Source organism: Gymnoscopelus braueri, assembly GCF_963280865.1.
Source record: "Gymnoscopelus braueri genome assembly, chromosome: 6".
Classification (NCBI taxonomy): domain Eukaryota; kingdom Metazoa; phylum Chordata; class Actinopteri; order Myctophiformes; family Myctophidae; genus Gymnoscopelus; species Gymnoscopelus braueri.
In genome coordinates this window covers 58,293,538-58,311,188 of record NC_137607.1, presented here as the reverse complement: position 1 = coordinate 58,311,188, position 17,651 = coordinate 58,293,538, and the positions used below count along the sequence as shown (strand labels likewise).

Sequence of the window (17,651 nt, the reverse complement as noted above, 5' to 3'; positions counted from 1 at the left end):
ATAGAAAATATATAAATAAAAGGCTTCCGGGGGTGAAATTCACGGAGTGGGTGTTGTGAAACTTTTGCCACTCGCAAAAGATATACAATTTAACTTTAGTTTTGTTGAAAACGTTACCTAGTATTACTTTAACACTTATTCTAACTAAAGTAAATCACTTACCCTACCTTTAACTTTATGAACTTAAATATAAATACATTGGACATAAAAAAGACAATAGAATTTTAATACTAGTGATTAAGCTACTATAATATAGACTGAAGTAATTAAAGCAGGTCATGTTTGCATGTTTGGAATTGGAACAGCTGAAATCAATAATATATCAGTATTCCCATATTAACCTGCGGGCCGCAATAAGTGAAGATGGGGGCCGCATGTGGCCCCCGGGCGGCCAATTGCCCATGTATGCCCTATAGAATAATCACTAAGAAAACAGCCCCTCCCTGACCTGACGCGCTCGCTGCCGGTGACCCCGGGCAGCGTGAGGGTGACCCTGATGACCCCGTCGTCGGCGCTGTGCTGGACGGCCTGGACGAGAGGCTTGCTGTCCAGCAGGTCTGGAGCGGTCCGGATGGACACCTGCTGCTGCAGCCCGCCCGCGCTGTTCCCCCGACTCATCAGCACAAAGGAATAGTCCGTGTCCGGCCGCAGGCCGCCGATGAGCGCCCTCTTGAGGTCGCCTGCCACCTCCACACTCTGATGGTTGTACAGGATCTTGAACACAAAGGTGTGGACAGTTATTAAGTACATTTACTTGCGTGCTTTATTTAGCCCATTAAGACCGGGAACGCATCTGTGTCATTTTAAGATTTCTTTGGCTATTCAAAGATAGCAGATATATGAGCTTGTATATCTACTATTTTTGAAAAATCGAAAATCGAATTTGTGCAAATCTTTGAATATATATATTTTTTAAAGCATTTTTAACTCAAATCTTTGCTTCTGGGGGGTACCTGGAACGAAGCTATTTTGAGATGGGGGTCCGCGGTCAAATACATATCATTTTGGATGGTCATGAAAAAGTTTGAGAACCACTGATTATAGCAACATTTAGGATTTAGAAGACATTTGTAGAATCCACCAGAAGCAAAGATTTGAGTTGAAATGTTTGCTTTAAAAATATATATATTCAAAGATTTGCACACATTTTCATGATTTAAAAAAAAATAGCAGATCTACAAGCTTATAGCGCGGCACTCTGTGCCGCGCTATGAGCTTGTATATCTGCTATTTTTTTAATAGCCAAAGAAATCTAAAAATGGCACAGATGCGTTCCCGGTCTTAATGGGTTAAATGATGACTTCACCCATTTTCAACCTATCTTCAAATTGGTCTAAAGGCGGTTACACACCGGCGAATATGCGAGTATACGCACAATTCGGACTCGTTCCGAATAATTAAAAGACGCTTTTTTCGCTCCGCGAAACTGGTGTGGAAGCTTGCATTGACTTTATAAGGTTTTTAAAAAAAACGTATTATTCGCATGAAAAAAATCGCCCCGGTGTGTAAGGACCTTTAGGCTTATTACATTAATGGCACCATTTTGTCAACTCGGTCTGTGTCAGGAGGGCTGTGGACAGTTCAGAAACCTGCCCACCAGTGACACCATCGATGAGGAATCCAAGCTAATAACTGCAGGCTTTCTATTCCTAATACGTTAGCATGGTAATGGGGAAGTCATTGTTCTACAAGCTTGTAGATCGGCTATTTTCAAGTAGCCACAGTATAAAATAGGGCTAAAATGGTTAATGTATGTTTTATACTGTAATCATTTCTATCTGCAAAGTAACTAGTAACTAAAACTTTCAAATACTTGTATTGGAGTAAAAGTACAATATTTGCCTTTGAGATGTAGTGGAGTAGAAGTAAAAGTACAGAAAATTTGCATTACTCCAGTAAAGTAAAAGTACCTCAAAATTGTACTTAAGTACAGCACTTGAGTAAATGTACTTAGTTACTTTACACCACTGCATAAACGGGACACAGGTAGGTTGACAGACAGACACGGAGATCTCCATATATGGACAGAAAAGGGACAAAGACAGACGGGCACAACGGGTAGCCTACTCTGACAATGCCTCCGACACTATGACTCAGACATATTGGTCGTATCGGTGGTGTGACGTAGATGCGAGGGTCCCAACCTCTAGTATAGTGAAAATAGCCGATCTCACAACGTGTCACATTGTGGGTGAAAGTGGGCCACAACGGTCCAGTACTCCCTAACACTAGAAGCAGGTGGATTTCAAAATAAATCCTATAACGACAAGTCACAGAGCGGCTCTTATTTGTTAAGTTTCTACACTAAATAAATGTTCTATTGAAGCTGCCTTGACACTGGTGGGAACCAGTGGTGGAAAAAGTACTCAAATGTGTTACTTAAGTAAAAGTATCAATACTGCAATGTAGAAATACTCTGTTACAAGTGAAAGTCCAGAATAAAACATATACTTGAGTAATAGTTCAAAAGTATTTGTATCAAAATGTACTTAAAGTACCAAAAGTAGAAAGTACTCATTATGCAGAATATCCCATTTCACAAGTTTTCAGATGTAATCTTTTGGAAATAGCAGATCTACAAGCTCACAATGCGCATTGTGAGCTTGTAGATCTGCTATTTTCAAATGGCCGAAATGTATATATAGGGCTGAAGTGGTTAATATGTTTTGCAATAATAATCAAATCTACAAAGTAACAAGTAACTCAAGTTTTCAAGCAATTGTAGTGGAGTAAAAGTACAATATTTGCCTCTGAGGTGTAGTGGAGTAGAGGTAAAAGTATTGAAAATTGGAAATACTCCACTAAAGTAGAAATACCTCAAAATGTGTACTTAAGTACAGTACTTGAGTAAATGTACTTAGTTACTTCACACCACTGGTGGGAACTAAAACGAGAATGGTTGGATTAAAAAACGTTGACAACATAAAAACCACTGGGTTGTGACCTATAAAATGCATCTTCTCTTCTGACCTCGTTTCCCAGTTATGGTGACTCATGTGATCTTATGCTGGCTTACAGAACTCTATGGTGACACACACTCTAAATCCGCTTATCTAATACATTGTCAGCAATTGAATTAAGCTGTGTGCCGTCACATGCCGTTTTGGATTTATTGATTTTAAATGCTCAACATGTGTTAATCCATTTAGACCAGGAACGCATACTGTGTTTCATTTTAGATGTTTTTTTTTGTTGCTATAACCATTATTTTATACTTTGGGCTATTAAAAAAAAAGGGTCAGGGTTAGCAGATCTGCAAGCTCATGGCGCATCACTCGGTGCCGCGCTAAGAGCTTGTAGATCTGCTATTTTGTTTTTGAAAATGTGTGCAAATCTTATGTTAAAATATATAATTTGTTTGTTTTTTAAAGTGAACATTTTTAACTAAAATCTTTGCTTCTCGGGATTCTACAAAGGTCGTCTAAACAGTTATATTTTTAGAAAAAAAAATCATGTTGCTATAATAACAGTACTTTTTTTCATGTCAAGGACCCCCAAAAGGATGTGAATTTGTCCGCAGACCCCCATCTCAAAATATCTTGTTACCAGGGACTCCCGGAAGCAAAGATATGAGTTAAAAATGTATATATATTAAAGATTTGCGCACATTTTCACAATTTATTTTCCAATAATAGCAGATCTACAAGCTCATAGCTCATGAGCTTGTAGATCTGTTATTTTTGAATAGCCAAAGTATAAAATAATGGTCAAAGTGGTTACACAGATGCGTTTCCGGTCGTAATGTGTTAATATGCCTCCGATTCCAATTACACCATGGAAATTGTGAATCGGGGACAGCTCTATATTTACTCTGCATGATGTCAAGTGTGTATAATTTCTACGCCACACAGTGTCAAAGGAAGACTGGGAATCAGGGACACGTGAAGCTGTTGGCCAGGAGAAAAACAGCATCAGTTGATGAAGGTTGGACTTGGAATTTATGTATTATAGGGTGGGTTAGATAGGTCAGATATTTTACTGAAGTTAAAGTAGCAATACCACAACATTAAAAAAAAACTCTGTTTCAAGTAAAAGGCCTGTGTTCAAAATGTTACTTGAGTAAAAGTACAAAAGTATTGGCATATACTTAAAGTACCAAAAGTTGAAGTACTAAAAATGTTAATGCACTAGTTTGAAAATAGCAGATCTACAAGCTACAAGCTCAAGCTACAGTACAAGCTCAAGCCCAAGCTCAAGCTCAAGCTCAAGCTCAAGCTCAAGCTCAAGCTCAAGCTCAAGCTCAAGCTCAAGCTCAAGCTACAAGCTACAAGCTACAAGCTCACAACACGTCGTGATGCGACGGGTTGTAGATCGGCTATTTTCAAATAGCCTACGTATAAAATAGGGCTAAAAGTGGTTAATGCATGTTTTATAAAGTAATAATGTATATTGCCAAAGTAACTAGTAACTAAAGTTTTCAAATATTTGTAGTGGAGTAAAAGTATAATATTTTCCTCTGAGACGTAGTGAAGTAGAAGTAAAAGTACTGAATATTGGAAATACTAATAATGAATAGTTGCTTTACACCACTGGTTAGTAGTACTGCAAATATATTCAATCTACTTTTAAATAGCAATTCTTGTCAATCACAATAACATTTACTGTACATACTGTTCAAAACTGATTTCATTGTGTATATTTCTCCCTATCCACTGACTGTTCATTTCTACCCACACTACCGGGGGTCTGCGGTGTAAAGTAACTAAGTACATTTACTCAAGAACTGTACTTAAGTACAATTTTGAGGTACTTTTACTTTACTGGAGTATTTCCAATTGTCTATACTATATACTTCTACTCCACTACACCTGAGAGGTAAATATTGTGCTTTTACTCCACTACAATTATTTGAAAACTTGAGTTACTAGTTACTTTGCAGATATAAATTATGATATTATGGAACATACATTAACCATTTTAGCCCTATTTTATACCTAGGCTATTTGAAAATAGCCGATCTACAAGCTCACAACGCGTCGCATCGTGATGCATTGTGAGCTTGTAGATCTGCTATTTTCTTTTACTTTTGGTACTTTAAGTACATTTTGATACCAATACTTTTGTACTTGTACTCAAATACATTTTTAATTCGGGACTTTTACTTGTAACAGGGTACTTTTACATTGCAGTTTTGATACTTTTACTGAAGTAAAACATTTGAGTACTTTTTCCATCACTACTGGGGTTAGATTGTTTATGGACACTTGGACTATATCTATTCCTGTTAATATATGGTTAGTACACATTTACCACACATATGTATTGTCTACAGCTGTTACTAATATGGACACTTGGACTATATCTATTCCTGTTAATATATGGTTAGTACACATTTACCACACATATGTATTGTCTACAGCTGTTACTAACTCTTTTCACAGTGCTAACCCAGAGAAGGGCCACAGAAGAGTTCTGTAATATTCCTGTTTTGTTCTCAAACATTTTTATGTCAAGTATAATCCCCATGTGTTACTACAGTACCTGCTGACTATATTTGATCATAATTTGTATTATTTATTATTATCCATTTTCCATGTGGGGTTGCACTCACCTTGAAAGGCACTTCAGATTTGTACATTTCCGGCACTTCCCAGGTGAGCAGGACCGAGGACTTCATCACAGCTTTCACACCAAAGTTTTTAGTGAATTCTAAAGAGAGACAGAGACGGAGTTACATGTGATTACGTTAGTCTTGGTGCAGCCGAATTTCATCCCCGCCTGGAAATTCAATCTTTAACCCATAAAGACCTGAGGCAGATTCTAAATTCTTCTAAATCCTAACAGTTTTCTGAAAAAAACGTATGTTGCTATATCAGTGGTGCTCAAACTATTTCAGGTCAAGGACCCCCAAAATTATATGTATTTGGCCACGGACCCCCACCTGAAAATGTTTTGTTCCAGGGACCCCCCAGAAGCAAAAATATGTGTTAATAAAAAAACACAAACGTTCACGATTTTTCAGAAATAGCAGATCTACAAGCTCATAGCGCGGCACGAAGTGACGTGCTATGAGCTTGTATATCTGCTATTTTTTAATAGCCAACCACTGTGCTAAAATCTAAAATGATGCTTTCCCGGTTTTAATGGTTTAAACTCATACTGTGCTTGCATGCTTTTAGACTTCTAATTCAAATGAGACCAGGTTGTTAAGCCTCTGTATCTCTTAATCTTCACCGTTGGGTGAACTACAGTAAGCCATTCAGCGGGCTTTAGTGAATATTCCCAACAGTGCTCGTAAGAAAATAGGGTTATCAACTTGTCAGTTTGAATTCATTTATTCATTTGTAGCTCAGAGAGTGTACAAATGGAACCAAAATGGACCCCTACGGATCCATTTGGTTCCATTTGTACACTCTCCTTAAATGTACAGTAGGGTGTTATTTATTTATTTTTTAAATTAATGCTCTGTATTGTTCTCCATGAACAAAATCTAAACTGGGCATATGCAGTAATGACATAGCTTCAATATACAAAGAAATAACTGACAATGACTGCTACAAATAATCAACATAAATAATGTAAACATGGCCAAAATAGGCCATAATTAATATATTAAAACTTTAAAGTGGCACTATTTTATGAATAAAATGTAATTGTGTCCAATCTGTATGGTAGAGTATGTTAATACAATATAACTTATATAATCTGTATGGTAGAGTATGTTGATACAATATAACTTATACAATCTGTATGGTAGAGTATGTTAATACAATATAACTTATACAATCTGCATGGTAGAGTATGTTAATACAATATAACTTATACAATCTGTATGGTAGAGTATGTTAATACAATATAACTTATACAATCTGCATGGTAGAGTATGTTAATACAATATAACTTATACAATCTGCATGGTAGAGTATGTTAATACAATATAACTTATACAATCTGCATGGTAGAGTATGTTAATACAATATAACTTATACAATCTGCATGGTAGAGTATGTTAATACAATATAACTTATACAATCTGCATGGTAGAGTATGTTAATACAATATAACTTATACAATTGGGGTGGTTGTATTTTGTCTCCCTGCTCTTCTGTTGAGACATTTAGATTGTGTCAAAGGTCATGTCTCACCTAGACACAGGATCTGAACCAAATTTTGGCTAGATGGTCAAGATTCAATTTATCCACCGAGTAAGCAGGCAGGGCTCTATTAGCTCAATGGTAAAAATGTCAGCACTTATGCAGGAAACCGGGTTCAAATCCGGAAAAGAGGAAAGTTAAATAGTGCAGCTTTAAATATTCTTTAAAAATAGAAACAGAAGATGTACAAGCTCAGAACACCATGCGATGCGACGGGAAAATGTCGCTACACCAGCGGTGCTGCCAACGTGTTTCGGCACCGTTTTCCCACGACTACAACAACTGTACAATATTCCGCCGCTGCTATTAGCAATAGCACAGTTTCCTTTCATTTTTGCCCAAGCGTTTGGTAAAAATATATATTTTTATATAAAATGTTTTGTAACACATTCCATGCCAGAGTTTAATCTCATAATGTACTCACCAGTGCCAGCGTTTTATTGTTGTTTTTTTGTTTTTTTCATGTCGCCACAGACCTCGCTAAATAAGTTAAAAGTGCGCGTTCATTTGGTTCTAAACACACAGCGGATCCGTGAGAAACGGCCAGCGAAAACAGTTTCCAAATGCGAGCCGCCATCTTGAAGATACAGCCGATCAACGTTAAACAGTGATCAGCGAGGAGAAAAACAACAACCGAGAAAATCGAGTTTTAAACAGGATCCCAGACAGGAAGCGGATACGATCGAAAAAACCGGAACCCGAATAATTCTGTTTCCGACCGGAAACCGGAAACGGAAATGGATAAAAAAAATTCGGAAAGTGCACCTGGGGCACTTTCAATGGGAATCGGCGGTTCGCGTAGATCTACGCGACTGGCACGCTGCGGCTTTAAATAGGTTCGCGTAGATCTACGCGATTGGCATTCAATGTGTTAATAATACAATCTGCAAAGTAACAAGTAACTAAAGTTATTAAATGATGTAATTGTATAGTGGAGTAGAAGTAACAAAAATGGAAAGTAAAGTAAAAGTACCTCACAATTGTACTGTGCATTGTAAGCACTGCACATTATTGTATAGTACTTGAGTAAATATACTTAGTTACTTTGCACCACTTTGACAGGCTAAGCATGAAACAGCCCCAGGTTCACTAAATGTTACAGTGCAGAGAGATATGGGTTGATATTTATGGTCTTAACACAAAATGTATACATCAAACATGTAGCTTAGATCTTTGGCTTAAATCGGAGAGCAGACCCGTGCGAACGTGGTGATGTAAAAACATAATTATTTGTAGTGTAATAATTGTGGCTGCAGTGAATTTACGAACACACGGGTCATTCCTCCTATGTCCTTCTCTCTCCCTTCTAGCAAACACTATTGTGTGTATTGGGAAAGCTGACAAGACTGTGAGTTCCACATGTGCTTTGAAGTGGGATAGCTTCAAAAGTATGAAAGTGATCAAAACGTAAAACACAGCAAGGGAAGTCATAATATAGCTCAAAGTTTAAATGGAGTCTGTAAGTTAAAGCATGCTGTGACATGATTGCAAACAAATTCAAGTAAAAAAGGGTTTCAGATTAAAATAACATTGGATTTCCCATAGACTTTATTGGGTGTTTAAAGTTAAATATTTCAAAAACTACAAAACATTTCAAAATTTATAAATAGTGAGGAGGATATGAAGCGGCTGAAGCGAGCCCACAATTATTATTAACACTAAGGCCGTTTAGACGAGAACAGCGTTATCGGGGGTTGAAAACGCAAAAAAAGCAATGGAAGTCGGAGAAACCTCTCTCGTTCAAACAGTGGATCAAAGAGGTACTGTCCATGATTCCTCTAGTTTATTGTACCTCAATTTATCTAGAGTCTAGATAAATTGAGGTACAATCGCAGTGGCTCTAAAGATAGATACATTAAAACCTGGACCCCTTTCATAGAGTTTGTTGAAAGCATACCTTTAACTTGAATCCACACTCCCTTGTACAGTTTGACATCACATCAGTTTGACATCACTCAATCTGATACTGGACGGCCTCTGATTGGAGGCCTACAATATGTAGACGGTTGGATACAGAGCATTTTGTTATTTTTTTTTTACTGGTGGAATAGGTCGAGAGTCGTTTCTATAACTTAACCTGAAAATTACAATTCATTCTGGACAACATTATACTGTTTGGGTTGTCTGTCTGTCGCGACGGGTTGTGAGCTTGTAGATCTGCTATTTTCAAACATTTCAGTACTTTTACTTTTGGTACTTTAAGTGCATTTTGTTACCAATACTTTTGTACTTTTACTCAAGTAAATATTGAATTCCGGACTTTTACTTGCAATGGAGTATACCTCCACGTTCTACATTGCAGTATTGAAACTTTTATTTGAGTAAAACATTTGAGTACTTTCCCCACCACTGCACTACAGCGTTTTCAATCACTGTTGCGTCTCTGTGTGAACACAAACTAAAAAGAGAGAACGCAACGGCACTTTGTTGTTTTCTACCCTGATAGTTGCCATGTAAATGTGGCCTACATGTGACATTGTGCTTACCTGGCATGGCGGTAGACATGGTCCGGCTCTGTAAATGTGGCCTACATGTGATATAGTGCTTACCCGGCATGGTGGTAGACATGGTCCGGCTCTGTAAATGTGGCCTACATGTGATATAGTGCTTACCCGGCATGGTGGTAGACATGGTCCGGCTCTGTAAATGTGGCCTACATGTGACATAGTGCTTACCTGGCATGGCAGTAGACATGGTCCGGCTCTGGATGCTGGGGCTGATGGGTCCTCCTCCCTTGCTGGTGAACGCTCTCACTCTGATGTCATAGGTAGTGTCTGGCTGCAGACCCTGGAGGCTCATGCGTGTGTCCACCGTGCTGTTGATCATAAAAATATTATTAATAATAATAGGCCTAATAATAATCATCATCATCATTATAATCATCAACTCATGCAGTGGTGAAAAAAGTACTACATTTTTTTCCTTGAGAAAAAGTATCAATACTGCAATATAGAAACACTCTGTTACAAGTAAAAGTCCTATTATATATTATATTGTATTAACATACTCTACCATACAGATACAAAATTACATTTTATTCATAAAAGAAAAGTTGCATACGGTAGTGCCGCTTTTAGGACAATTTTGGTTGGAGCAACAAGTCAAGTGTCGACTGACACGTCACACTATTTGTCTCTCAACGTTCTGACTTCTGAACATTCATACTGTCTGTGACTCGCCGACACGACAGCGCTGCCACAAAACGTAAACCAAGGTAATTAAATGATAGAAGCAGGTACAGCCAGTCCACGGGCCAGTCAGGCCTCATTGAGGCAAAACTGGATCGGGAAGTTTGGTGAAATGAGAGTCAGCTGGACCAGCTTGTGAACAAACACTACTTCTGAATGATTGCGTCCTTTGTCAGTTAATTGGTTCAGGAGTATAAAAGAACACATAATCACAGGTTGTTTTCTAATCACTTGCTTATCGATGTGCACACTATGTCATTTTATTGAGGCATCTAAACGGTGGCTTGCATCGTTTTTGGCTCGATAGTATCACGAGATTTGGTTGTCAGGCTGTCAACGATCGACTGCCTCGCAAAGCACGTTCAGAAACATATTTTGTGCTCTTTAGAAACCTCAATAAAATTATACAGTGTACAACGAAAAGCAACACAGCAGAAAACAATGTGTTATAGTATGTCTTCATTTATTTTCCTGGACCGAGCCCCCCCCCCTCCGGATATCTCATTTGCATTTGATTTCAGGAATTGGGTCTGGCCTGAGGGCTTATCGGGGCGTTTCTTGCTCGTCCACAAAATGGACTCGCCTATCAGCGTTCTCGCTCATTGTTCTGTGGTTGACAGCAGAGGTTGGCCAATCAAGTGGAACCCGAGTGAGCCCGAATGGAGCCGAGTGCAGCCGACCAAAATGTTACGCCGGCCATTACAACTCTGCCCGCTGTTTTCTCCGCTGTTTTAAAACTTTAAAACGCTTTGTGGCACGGAATTTACTTTTAAGATGTGGTCAATTAATCAATTCAGAGAACCGGCAGGGGCGGGCAGTGACACGCATGTATCCGAATAAAGCAACCTATTTTCGGCATGGCCCTTTCAAAAGTCCCCTTGCGTGACGCAAGGGGGTATCACGAGATTTGGTTGGGGGAACGAACTGCTGATTGGCTGAAGGGGAACGAACTGCTGATTGGCTGAAGGGGTGGTCAGTCAACGGTACTAATCCCGCCCAGCTCCCGGCCACAGAACAAAAGGCAAACAGGCCTGCATGCCAGACTCACTAATGAAATCAAATACAAATGAGAATTCCGGAGGGAGGGATTTACCAGGCTAGGTCCACCTTGCTCTAATTTTTTTTCCAGTGCCAATTGCCTATGTAATCCTGGGCGATACTCTCCCTCTGCCAGCCTAGAGAGACCAGAACTGAGCTCATGCCTCCTTCAATGCATGAGGAGCAAGCAAGCCGCTTCTTATCACCTGACAGGGGGGAGTTTCCCGTCCGGTAGGACGTTGCGTGTGGAAGGAACACGTTATTCCAACCAGTTCTGGCTGACCAGGGGGAGGCAGTATAGAGACCATAATTACTGCATACCTACCCTAGGGGACACAGGGAGAAAATGCAAACTCCACACAGAAAGGCCCTTTCACCAACCCCACCTAGGGTATGGGCATTGATGACACAGGAGAGGACACGCCCCCAGCATCCCCGGTGGGAATCGAACACCTGGCTCTCATTGACTGCAATGTATTGTGTATGTATGTATACTCCAGGCTGCAGTTTTCCTCCCAGTGTGACGAATGTGCCAGCTGGAATTGCTGGATAGAGAAAATTACGCAGTTGACCGAACCTTCTTTTTTTATAAAATACCTTGATGTAACAAGGAAGTGGATGTAGTCTTGTGCATCCGTCCAACCAATCACAGTACGCGACATTTTATTAAGCGTCTGCAACCTTACATTTTTCCAGAGGTACATGGAAATGTCGCTTTGACGTCACTTTTTGTCGACACAAAACGCAAAAAACAAAGTATAAATTATTGGCCTTTTGAAAAAATGGGTTTTATTTATGGGTTTTTAAACGAGATTTAAAACTGGTTAGTGAGCTAGCTAACCTGTTGGAGCTGTTGTGCTGGCTGTTGATGTCGCGGTAGACCACCACGTAGCGGACCACCTTCCCGTTGCGGTCGGCCAGAGGCGGGGGGTCCCATGCCAGCTCGGTGGTGGTGGTGGTCAGGCCCACCACCTTCAGATTCTGGGGGTAACTGCTTGGCACGTCGTCCGGGGTGCTGATCTCCTTTAAAAGGGGTGTAAGTGATATTGTTGTTGTTGTTAGAATAAGTGTTAAATAGCTCAATATTGTGTTAGTAATCATTGCTATAGAGTGTTTGCTCAGTAACAGTGTTAAATAGCTCTACATTGTGATAGTAATCATTACTATAGAGTGTTTGTTCAGTAACAGTGTTAAATAGCTCCATATTGTGTTAGTAATCATTGCTATAGACTAGAGTGTTTGTTCAGTAACAGTGTTGAATAGCTCTATATTGTGATAGTAATCATTGCTATAGAGTGTTTGTTCAGTAACAGTGTTAAATAGCTCTATATTGTGATAGTAAGCATTGCTATAGAGTGTTGTTAAATAGCTCTATATTGTGCTAGTAATCATTGCTATCGAGTGTTTGTTCGGTAACAGTGTTAAATAGCTCTATATTGTGATAGTAATCATTGCTATAGTGTTTGTTCAGTAACAGTGTTAAATAGCTCTATATTGTGATAGTAATCATTGCTATAGAGTATTTGTTCAGCAACAGTGTTAAATAGCTCTATATTGTATCCTGGGAGTGTCAGAGGGGATGAATACATTACGAATAACTCAACAGGGCCTGCTCTCATACGGTCCTATCACTGCAAAAAATATATACTCTTATTTTGAAAAAGGAAGAGGTTCCCACAGTCAGAGAAGATTTGGAAGGCTCCTTTCTGAAAGGTTGAAGTAAGCTAATTCCTGTGGATGATCCGCGTAGCACGTGATTTGGAGCAGCACTTCTGGGGAGGGGGGAGGGAGGCGACAGGGGGGGGGGGGTCTATTTGTCTTTTGTTTGGTTTTGAGTGTACACATTTGAAATATAAAAGGCAACATTGGTTGTGAACAGTCATAAGAAATCTCACAAATCGGTACACAGTATCTCTATAGTCATTACACAAAACCGGTCTTTCAGACTTTTCATATTCCATCCTGATTGGCTCAAAATGGCTTCCAAAGTTTGCAGGAGTGCTCCGTTTTCAACAAATGCCTCAAATCATGAACACAGCATGCAATTTCCGTGAAATTTTGCACGCATATTTCCACTATGCTGAGGAATAAATGCCACTTGAATTTTCAAATCAGCCTCATGGTGGCGCTATAACAGACCGATTTGTTTTTACCTATAACTGCACCGATCTGTGTAAAACTTTGTATGCGCACTCCCTAGAGGTAAAGGAAAAACCTTTGCTTTGCATTTTTCACATCTGCCTTTTATAGCGTCACCAGGAGGCCGACTTATGTAAAACAATTTTTTTTATATTACTCCTTCCGATTTTATCAAAATTTCACGCAAATCTGTACACATGATCTCCATAGTCATGTGATCAAGACGGATGTGTATGATTTTTCATATTCCATCCTCATTGGCTAAGATTGACATCTAAAGTTTGCAGTAGTGGCTTGTTTTGAACAAATTTCCGCAAATCTATATAAATCTATAAATATACGCAAAATTCGGACTCGTTCCGAATAATTAAAAGACGCTTTTTTCGCTCCGCGAAACTGGTGTGGAAGCTTGCATTGACTTTATAAGGTTTTAAAAAAAAAACGTATTATTTGCATGAAAAAAATCGCCCCGGTGTGTAAGGACCTTTACTATCCACGTGTGCGTCGTGGATAAACTAAAACAAATGTTAAAAGCCAGAACACAATAAAATTATCTTAACAGTCATGCTTTCAATAAACCAAATTGAAAGCATGAGTGTGTGTGCGCACACGCGTGTGCGCGTGTGCGTGTGTGTGTGTGTGTGGTCGGGGCCATATAGCGCTCCTTTTTCAATTTCCCTGTAACTATATATATATATATATATATATATATATATATATATATATATATATATATATATATATATATATATATATAATCAAAGGTTTGTTAATGTTAAAGAAATGTCAAAAATAGCAGATCTACGAGCTCATAGCGCGGCACTCGGTGCCGTGCTATGAGCTTGTATATCTGCTACTTTTGAATAGCCAAAGTATAAAAGGTTAAAGTGGTTAAAATTATTGTGATGCTATATTAACAAATGTACATTGCATTGTTTATTTTCTCATAAACACATTTGGTACCTTCACATACTCCTCGCCGTTGCCCGCGCGGTTCTTGGCGCACAGTTTGAAGATGTAGGTGGCGCCCTTGTGTAGGCCAGTGACGGTGAAGTGGTCGTCCGTCTTCTTGAAGTCTCTGATGGTGAAGGCTTCCTAGATGGACAGACAGTCGCCAGTGGCCGCACAGCAGTTAAAAGTACAGATACGGGGTTTGGTACAAAAATAAGTATTTATAAGCAGTGGTGGAAAAAGTACTCAAATGTTTTACTTTATAATTAGAAGTATCAATACTGTAATGTAGAAGTCTGTTACAAGTAAAAGTACGGAATGCTAAGTTTACTTGAGGAAAAGTATTAAAGTACTTAAATGTTTGAAAATAGCACATCTACAAGCTCACAACGCGTAGTGTGTGGAAGGAACACGTTATTCCAACCAGTTCCCTTCCCCTCCATCAGGCACCCCGGCTGTCATGGGGGAGGTGGTATAGCGACCAGGATTACTACATGTTTTTGTGAGGGTATTAACTACCCTACAGAAAGGCCCTTTCGCCAACCCCACCTAGGGTATGGGCGCTGATGATGCAGAGGAGAAGACACGCCCCCAGCACCCACAGCGCCCACAGCGGAATCGAACCCAGGACCTTCTAGCTAGAGGCGACAGCGCTACCGACTACGCCACCGTGCCCCATCACTACTAGATGACTTTTGATTGATTGATTGATTGATTGATTGAATACTTTATTAGTCAGAAATGTAAACAGCACAAGGTGCAGTCAGACATTTAGCTGGAAAACCCAAAACATTCCAGGGGCATGATTTTTCATTTATTCTTTTCTGAAAACCTTAGCCCAATCCGGGCATCTGTGTAATTTTTTATGATTTCTTTGGCTATTCAAAAATAGCAGATACACAAGCTCATAGCGCTATGAGCTTGTAGATCTGCTATTTTTGTTTTTTATCGTGAACAATGTGTGCACATCTGTGAATATATATATTTTTAAAGCTTTTGTAACTCAAATCTTTGCTTCTGGGGGGTCCCTGGAACAAAATATTTTACAAATGTTCGCTTTAAAACAATATGGTCACACTTTACTTAAAGGTCAGGTCTATAATGTGTTATAACCGAATTTATAATGCATTATAATGCACTTATAAGGTATTATAACACTTGTTATAAATGTTTATAATTATGCATAACAACTTATAATTTAGTGGAACAGGACATTATAACTACCAGGTAACATTTTACTTAAAGTGCATTATAAACATTTATAACAACTGTTATAATGCCTTATAAGTGCATTATAATGTGTTATAACTGTGATTATAACACATTAGATGCGACCTTTAAAGGTAGGGTAAGTGATATTTTTTGCTATTTTTAGTTTTTGTTAAAAAGGTTAAAGTACTATATTCTGATCATCATTGCTACAGAGCGTTAGTTCGGTCACAGGGGTCTCTCCAGCTCTTTAGTAAACAGAATATGGTAGGTGACAACATTTAAACCAATCAGGAGAGAGCACTGAAAATGCATTTTCTGTTTAATGAAGAGCTGGAGAGACATGGGAGACTCCTTTTACTGAACAAACACTCGATAGCAATGAGTACTATCAGAATATAGAGCTATTTAACACTTATTTTTAACCAAAGTAAATCACTTACCCTACCTTTATGTAAAGTGTTACCAAAAAGACAAAGTTAGAGATTTGCACATTTTCACGATTCTTTTCAAAAATAGCAGATCTACAAGCTCATAGCGCGGCACTCGGTTCCACGCAATGAGCTTGTATATCTGTTATTTTTGAAAAAAATTATCGGCAATTATGCTATGAGTCTTAACGGCTGTTAGATCTTACAGACCTCCTCTGTCCTTTTGTAGTGCAGCTGGTAGCCCAGGTGGTCTCCCACCACGTCCTTGGGGGGCTGCCACTGGATGAGGGCCGTGTTGCCGATGGTGGTGCTGATCATCATGGTGGGCTTGCCTGGGACTGGGGCATAAGAAAATGATTTGTTAAAGGAGTAGTTCACCCAAAAAAATAACTTACTTTCTATCAATTACCAGTGGTGGAAAGTAACTAAGTACATGTACTTAAGTACTGTACTTAAGTATAATTTTGAGGTATTTGTACTTGAGTATTTCCAATTTCCAAAACTTTTTTCCAAATATTGTACTTTTACTCCACTACAATTATTTGAAAACTTTAGTTACTAGTTACTTTGTAAATTTGGATTATTATTACAAAACATACATTAACCACTTCAGCCCTATATACATTCAGTCATTTGAAAATAGCAGATCTACAAGCTCACAATGCGTCGTGCTTTTTATACATTTGAAAACTTGAAATGGGACATTCTGCATAATTAGTACTTTGTACTTTTGGTACTTTAAGTACATTTTTATACCAATACTTTTGCACTTTTACGCAAGTACATTTTGAATTCCAGACTTTTACTTGCAACAGAGTATTTTTACATTGCAGTATTGTTACTTTTACTTAAGTAAAACATTTGAGTACTTTTTCCACCACTGTCAATTACACACCCCATGAAGCCTTGAGTAATTCATGAGATCCTAAGCCAATCATTTGATGACCGGGTCATTGGTCAATAGGACACTGCAGTAGGACATTGGTTCTCAAAGTGGGGTCCGGGGACCCCCAGGGGTCCTTGGGGGGATACCAGGGGGTTCCCAGCAAAACTAGTTAATTAAGCTTCACAATCATTTTAATCACTTTAACCATATTTTATACTTTGGCTTTTGAAAAATAGCAGATCTACAAGCTCGTAGCACGGCACCGAGTGCCGCGCTACGAGCTTGTAGATCTGCTATTTTTAGAAAAATCGCGAAAATCTGTGCAAATCTTATATATATTTTTAAAGCAAACATTTTTAACTCCAATCTTTGCTTCTGGGGGTCCCTGGAACATAATATTTTGAGATGGGGGTCCGCGGCCAAATACATATAATATTGGGGGTCCTTGACATGAAAAAGTTTGAGAACCACTGCAGTAGGAGACTCTTTCCACTGGTCATCCAATTATTGGCTTAGGAATGCGACAAAAACAAAAACATCTCTAGTCGTTTTTTGGGTGAACTACTCCTTTAACCTCAATGAAGCATTGGTAGATTATGGTCACAATTACAAATTTAAGTTGACGATTAATTGTCACACAAATAATTGACGATTAACGATTTAAATGTGTTTTTAGCCATTGAGCATTGGAACATATGAATATAATTTTAATTTC

General features: G+C 38.8%; 1 protein-coding gene across 1 annotated transcript in view; it reads right to left on the bottom strand.

The window, feature by feature from the left end:
* ptprfa (protein tyrosine phosphatase receptor type Fa) overlaps positions 1-17,651 on the bottom strand; it is a 396,384-nt gene that overhangs the window by 153,000 nt on the left and 225,733 nt on the right. The window contains exons 15-20 of the mRNA XM_080430969.1: positions 16,261-16,388; positions 14,423-14,554; positions 12,162-12,343; positions 9,770-9,909; positions 5,552-5,649; positions 449-714 (exon numbers count right to left, since the gene is read on the bottom strand). Of these exons, the coding sequence (XP_080287095.1) occupies positions 449-714; positions 5,552-5,649; positions 9,770-9,909; positions 12,162-12,343; positions 14,423-14,554; positions 16,261-16,388 (946 nt within the window). The remainder of the gene's footprint in view (positions 1-448; positions 715-5,551; positions 5,650-9,769; positions 9,910-12,161; positions 12,344-14,422; positions 14,555-16,260; positions 16,389-17,651) is intronic.